The sequence below is a fragment of the Pyrus communis genome, chromosome 1 (genome assembly GCF_041283825.1).
Source record: "Pyrus communis isolate YQ-2024b chromosome 1, ASM4128382v1, whole genome shotgun sequence".
NCBI lineage: Eukaryota > Viridiplantae > Streptophyta > Magnoliopsida > Rosales > Rosaceae > Pyrus > Pyrus communis.
In genome coordinates this window covers 1,050,357-1,057,569 of record NC_142565.1, presented here as the reverse complement: position 1 = coordinate 1,057,569, position 7,213 = coordinate 1,050,357, and the positions used below count along the sequence as shown (strand labels likewise).

General features: G+C 38.4%; 1 protein-coding gene across 1 annotated transcript; it reads right to left on the bottom strand.

Annotated features, from left to right (window-relative positions):
• Positions 1-1,606: 1,606 nt before the first annotated feature.
• On the bottom strand, positions 1,607-4,408 carry LOC137719487 (cyclic nucleotide-gated ion channel 1-like). Its single transcript, XM_088700577.1, has 6 exons — positions 3,932-4,408; positions 3,627-3,824; positions 3,190-3,494; positions 2,973-3,084; positions 2,600-2,851; positions 1,607-2,342 (listed from the first exon to the last, which is right to left on the bottom strand). The coding sequence occupies exons 1-6, from the start codon at positions 4,181-4,183 to the stop codon at positions 1,863-1,865; spliced, it is 1,599 nt and encodes a 532-aa protein (XP_088556703.1). The 5' UTR covers positions 4,184-4,408; the 3' UTR covers positions 1,607-1,862.
• Between the last annotated feature and the right edge of the window lie 2,805 nt (positions 4,409-7,213).

Genomic DNA, 7,213 nt, shown 5'->3' with positions numbered 1-7,213 from the left:
TGGTTTCGTATGAGTATGCCGGAAGCTTGAAAAGCTAATATCCAGTGATTAAGGTTGAAGGCAACATAAAGTTAGCTTTATAAAGGTACACTGGGTAATTACATGTATGAATGTGTATTTATATGGATTTGCATGACTGTCAGTATGCCATTACAATTATGAAGTGATGGTTTAAGACTGAGTTGCAGTAATAAATATGCATGTGCTGAATCTTTATGATTATTCTGAGTTATATAGCTTATATAACATAAAGTGGTATATGATTTTCAATTCAGTAAAGGAACTGTAATTGTCCAAAGATGATCCATAAAGTTGATTGAATTGATTCATAGAAAAATGAATGTTAAGTTCATTGAAAGTTTGACATCATACAGATTAGATTCAAATGACAGTGATTTTAGAATGCATGTGCCAATGAGCTGCACATGGTTTTCTAGAGTTCGACATTTGAACTAATACTGGTAGATGTGGGGAAGCAAGTTACGTGTAACTGGATGTGATCACTAAGGAGTCAATATTGTAATTGTGATAACATTTCGATTAAATGATTAGTTTACGTCCAAGTGGGAGAATGTTAGAAACTTAATTGGACTAAACTATCATTCAGTGAAGGATGAAATGTATTTGGTAACAATACAATCTGATGTAAGTTGCACACGTGGAAAAACTGCTTCCTATAAGCAAGGATATGTGGATAACATGCAGCAATTGATAACTGCTTATCCATTACTCGGTGAAAACTGCCGGCAACTGCAGGTAACTGATTTCCATGATAGATGGAATTTAGATGAATGCTGTGTATATATAATCCAATTCCCTACTTGTGAAGAGTTGTTCTGAGATTCGAGGGTTCTATCACCTTTGGAACATAAGGTCTTAAACAAGTAGAAGAATTACATTTTTCAACCAAAAACATGGCTGCCTCAGGTATTATGTTAACCTCTGTTAGTAATCTAGGAAACTTGTTAATATTATATACTCCTAGTTTTCCAACACGGTGGGCATAGTGAGAGCTGGCCACCCGGCCGGCGTGCATGTAGTCGAAGACGAAGTACCTGAGTTGGGAGACGGCGGACGACGCCGTGTCTCTGGAGGGCTTGGATCTGAGCGCCGCAGCCACTGGGGGCGTGAGTATTTAGAAGATCTAGTACTCCAAAGCCTTGTAGGCTGTAAGAACCCTGCTAAATAACCTGCTGGTGACGGTGGCTGGCAAGAATGTAGAGAAACAAGTTGTATAGACCCTTAGCGCATATTTACACATCAATAAGTGAAGAGATTTTTCAATGTGTCCAGAATACGTGCTAGTACATCATATGTTATTATATAAATAGACGGAAGTTTTTTTTTTCAAATGTCTCTGTGACGTATGTGCCTGTGTTTTGGACACAATGAAGAGTCTCAACAGTAAATTGCTCACCATAAGAAGCTTCCCTTAATAGTGGTTGTAGCTTTTAATTTTATGCATGTTGCAGAAAATAGTAGGTAATTCCACTCATATATTTCAAGAAGATCAGGCTTCAATTCGGGTAAGTCATCTTAAATCAAAGTTGAATACTTTGAAGTCCTGTTTTAAAATTTAAATATGATTTCACATAAGTTTGAATTGTAAACTGAATATCATTTAGTCTATTTGTAACAACTGTATCAATTGTGAAGTAGCATGTAACAAACACAATTGTGGAAAGAACAAAGAGTTTGGACATATTTTTATTATAGCATTTCCAAATGCTATGATATGATTTATTGACTCATATAATTTTATGCAATAAAAGAAAATTCATAGCATTTCAAAAACGCTATGGAAAAGGCTTGATCGCTATTAGTGTGGGCTGACTAGCGCTTTCTAAAACGCTAGGGGTATCCTATTGTAGTGCACGTTTCCCTTTGCGGAGATGAAGCCGGAATGCTGATACTATGGTAGAAGCTGCCACGGACTTCAATTGAGAATCCCTCTTCTCGTTTTTCTCCCACTTTACCCGGTATTTGGAAACTACAGTTTCCAAGTCCTTGGCCATGAGCACAAATGCTTCTACTTTTGTCTGACTTTTGACATGTTTGCTGGAGACTGGAAGTTTGGTGAAACGGTGTGATGCGCAATCGAGAAGCTCTTCCCCGTAAAAGTCACCTTTCCCGAGGGGCTTGGTGTCCATTGATGAGATTCCTTGCCCAGCTTGACTATCAGTCGACCCGTAGGTCCACACTGTCCCTTCGATAATGAACAGCATGCAGTCGAGTGGATCTCCCATTCGAAAAACGAAGCTGTTTTCAGTGTACCTCACTGGCTTCAGATAGTTGCAGATCAACGTCAACACTTTGACATCCATATCTTCAAGCTTTTGTACCTAAACGCATGCGCGCAAGCAGACATATATTATCAGAACAACATTGCAGTGAAAATGGATGCAATTAACCTAGCTATAGTAATAACAATGTTATTATGTGTTGTTAACTAACCTAGCATTATTATATAACTTGGGACTTTTTAAGTTATAGTGCAATCTTATCTTTATTGTAATTCAAATGATGAATGTTAACGTCAATTTTTAAGAGCACTGTATACCATAAATTACTAGTGAGAGCTGGAGGTTTTGGAACATACTTTCTGAAGTGTCTTAATGCAAAGAAAATGTTTCAGAGATGTTCTGATATTCACAGGAAGAATATAGAACAGAAAATGATGGAGATCAGCATCAATGTGTCGTTTCAATTTTTGCTTTATGCTTCTCAAGATTTCTTCCTTCATAACATCAGGGATTTCATTTCTGGACATCCATGTCCTTACGTCTAGCTTCTTCAACTTAATCTTTTCTCTCAGCTCTTCTGTTTTTGTAGCTTCCATCTGCATAAAAGTCTGTCTCGCCACAAAACAGACAATTACTTAACATACTCGAAGAATGATCTCCGCATGCAGTCCCAAACACGGGAAAATTGTTGAAAGTTAATGTACCTACAGACAGATTGAATATACCAACCTGCACGTTTCCAATGAGATATAAAAACAGTAGCAAGCCAATTACAGAAATGAGAACTGCAAACAAGTTTTCGAACACATATGTACTCGTCATCAGATTAGTCCCAAAATTACTGCAAGATGTTAAGGTACATGATATCATATCAGACAATGTTACTGAATTAGATAACCCCAAAAATTTGTAACTTTTGTTGATTGTCAATATTTATTATGTGAACCTTAGATTTCGCAACCCCCACCAGAAGGAGTAAAAGAACTTCTTTCTGAACAGTATTTGCTCCGTGTTTTGATTCTGAAGGGAATCAAGAAATATGCCAAAGTTAAATGGAGATGAAGCACCATTTGGAGTATACAACGGGCAATGCTCATTTAGAAATGTTATATTTCTTGCAGTAGTACTTTGACTATCGCAGTTGAAAGTATTCAAACATGCCCTGGGATCTTTACTATGATTTACACAAGCCTCTTGCCAACAAGTTAACTCTCGTTGAACAGAAAAAAAATACCAAAAAGCTCCGAGTACCTAAATCCATAAAATGCAAACACAAAACCCCAGGTAATTAGTCTAACATTTAAAAAAAAAAATTGCATCCGTAACCCAACATTAGTAATTACCAAAGTATTAAAACAGAATGCCAATTAAGGTGAAACTTACGTGGCTGGAAAGAATGTAGAGAAACATGTTGTATAGACCCTTAATCCATATCCCACTAGTCATTTTGAATTCCTTGGCCGATAGGTTGATTCGATAAATCCTCGGAAAATATTGACCGAGAAGAAAAAAATTCAGAATGTTTTTGTGTTCCACAAATCCTGAGCCATTCATTGTGTAAAAAATAACTCCTATTAGCAGCTGCAGAAGATCAAAAGATAAAAAGGGGTTAGAACTTAGAACATGGAATTCCATCAATTTCAGCTAGCTACAAATGAGAAAATTACAGTTTAGTTTATTTCTCTTACTTGTGGGAGGGGAAGAAGAGCCAAAAAGTCTATTACAGAAAAGACAGATAACCACGGCATCTTCTGAGCTATTTTCATGGCAACTTGATCAGTCAACTCTCTGATTTTCGTTTTCTTATCTGAATTTCCCCCGGTTTGTTCCACCGTCGAAGGGGCTCCTTTTTTCAGGGTTTTTGGATTTGGGTTTTGAACAGCATCACAGATTTCACATATTAAATGCACCAGGAAAATGACATCCGTGATCGACCGCATAAGAAGAGCAACAGTAGCCAACGTTTTGTCTATTTGAAAACACTTGTTATTCTGATCGATGACCACTACGTAAAAGAAGAAAGGATCAAGAGAGACAGCAAATACGCATGATAGCACAAATATTCTGCTCCATATGGAAGGTAAGGCCCCTGCTGCGCATTACGAATCTTCTTTATCAAGTTAAGGCCTCTGCTGCATGTTGATTTCGAACGTTCTCCGGCCTCTCTGGGAGACACGCAGCACACAACAAATGAATTTCATATGCATTCACCCTAAACCCTTGTATGAACCCCTCCAGCTAACAAATTAAACAAGATAAAATCAGGCACAAATCTGATTCTAATGGCAGCTATTAGGTATGTTTCAGACACTCTTCACTAAAACAAGTATTCGTCCTTGCATAACGCAAAAGAATAATGAATAATAATAAGAGAATTATTATTGATACTTCAAACTTTATGTTAGCGAACATTATTTTTGAGATGATGGATTCCAGGATTGTGAGATTTTGACGAGGCCGGTGTTGGTGGGGTTGCAGCAAGCAACGCCGCAGGCCAATGGCTACTAAAACCACCACCCAAGCCCAGTCTCCGATGGAGCCAATTGTAACCTCTTGCGGCCCTTCTCCCTCAAAAACGATGCACTCCCTTCGCGAAAATTTGGGTTTTCTTTACGAACCTGTGGTGCTCTCGTTCTTTCCCCTCGCCTAGACCATCATCCAGAAGGCAATGGTGGCTTAGAGCTCCACTGGGCCACGCTGTGGTGACACTGCCGAACAGCCGAAGGCGAAGCCCCCAACCAAGCCTACGTAAGTATCTTCTGTGGGCCGGTCATGGCGCATTGATAGACCTTACCCAAGTCATCACCCCTTTTGCCGTGGTGGGCCTTGTACTCTCCGACCCAGCTAGTACCACTGGATCCCTGTGCTCAGCCCCAGGAAGGAAAGATGAAAGAAAGAAATGAAAAAAGTTTGATATTAACCTTGTGAGGCATACTGAGAGTCTCGAAGACTCCGCCCCACACACATGGGTTTCGAAGCTCTTGGATTATACCGTAGAAATCTTTTGAGTTTTCCAGAATGCACCACTCATGTTGTGAGCATATGTTCTCCATGATTAATCCGTTAAACCAAACCATGTATTAGATTCCAAATGTTCTAACTAATAACTATGATGCCAATGGATGTCTTATTAACATAGTACTAATTTCCACACTTGTGGGACGCTGATTGAAGTGGGTCAAAGATGTGATATTCCACTTGACTACTAACAAACTGAGAAACCATTGAGGCCAACAATAGCATGGAAGGGGTGACAAAGTCTCCGTCACGGGTCATTCGCTCACTCTTATGGACCGCTTAACTCCACAAATGGTGCAATTCTAACAAATTGTAGAATCCGATTGAATTTGACAAGAGAAGATTTTCTCCTCCTTCCATGCTACTGCAATAGCAGTATAAAGAACGTAAGTTCATTAAATTCTCGAATATGATTACTACCATGTTGCTTCCTGAAAAGCACAACAATGCCCCTAACTAAGTTTGTCAGGTGTGCTTCTACTGGCTCAAAGATACTCTGAAGTAAACGTTGAGTGGTTCACAAAGCCCAAATAGCCGATATTGGCATATAGGTCACAACATGGTAGCAAACTCTAGCCCGTGAATAATGATAAAATCAGGGCCCACTAAGGTGTAGCAATCACAAACATGAGTGTGATCCATTGACTTCTAAGATCTAAAACTTCAAGACTTAGGGATAGTCCCTAAACCAATGTTGTTGAGGAGTACCATTCCATAGTCAACATATGAGACTTAATTTATCTTGTGATCTTAAAGACACCACCTTGTAGAGATATACCTCTAAGAGTCGGTGCATGTAAGAGAAAGTTTTTGACATGGAAGTCCCTATATTGGCCGAATCCCCCAAGTGAATTTAGATGAGTTTGTAAACAACTCTTATATTCCCAAATTTAAGTTCGGTGTTTGTTCTTTTCTTGGATATCATTATGGATATTTGGTGTTTGTTCTATTCTTGGATATCATTATGGATATTGACTCGAATATGAATTAATTGAATCATAATTTTCAAATACATGTGACCAAGTTTGATTAACATGTGATTTGGTACAAAAGTAGAGAAGTTAGTTATCAGGATAAATGTGCGAATTTTCATACTAACTTCATACTTAAGATCACTCCTCAGACACCAAATTGGGTCCACCCAACCCGTTTATAGGCCCTGGCACCACCCAACTTATGGGGAGGTTCTTATGTTCTCCCATTCCTAAAGAACATTGTTGAGATTTTAAAGATATTTGAAAGCACAATAATCATGTTGGAATTGATATTGAGAAAAATTAAATAGAATATCTTTGCATTACCTCCAATGAATATGACACGAACTTAAGACGTGGTGCGTGAAATAGGAGCTTGAGAGTACGAAGTTCTCTGTTTTCTCTGCTGCCTGGTTCTCCACATCTGAAGTTACTCCCTTGACGTTTCCAGCCATAATAACTCAAATATTTATGTACTCAATGACCCTCATGATGAGTACAAAAGATCACCTAAATACTACGAAGAGGTTTTCAGTTTACAAGGTGGAGGGAGAATAGCATGCAGAGAGCTAGCATTTAGAAACTGAAGCTGCATTGCCAAGACACTGAATTCACGTTTGTCTTTTAATATGACGTAGGTCTTTAAATATCGTAGATCTTTTAATATGACACAACAGTGCAACCAATAACAGACGCCACCTTTTCTGTTAAGATTCAGTAAATATTTAGATTACAATAAAGATTAGGAACGCATCAAACACCTGCAATATTCCTGCTTTTTGCCTACAGTAAACTATACAAACCTTCTTTTACCATAACCACTTGTACCACCAATGGCAACTGTTACAATGCCCTCTTTTTTATCTCTAGCCAATAACATCCGTGACCAAAGTACTGCACACTTCAACACCAGCAGTAATTATTTAGGCATCTCATATAATATCAGAAAACATTGCAGAAGAACCCCATTAATAGGAG

Bases quoted from the DNA above. Each gene is read 5' to 3' on its own strand.
- LOC137719487 (XM_088700577.1), bottom strand. From the start codon at position 4,183: ATGCGGTCGATCACGGATGTCATTTTCCTGGTGCATTTAATATGTGAA. The intron at 3,825-3,931 runs GTAAGAGAAATA...GATCTTCTGCAG, and splicing joins CTCTTCTTCCCCTCCCACAA to CTGCTAATAGGAGTTATTTT. The intron at 3,495-3,626 runs GTAAGTTTCACC...TTATGGATTTAG, and splicing joins TCTACATTCTTTCCAGCCAC to GTACTCGGAGCTTTTTGGTA.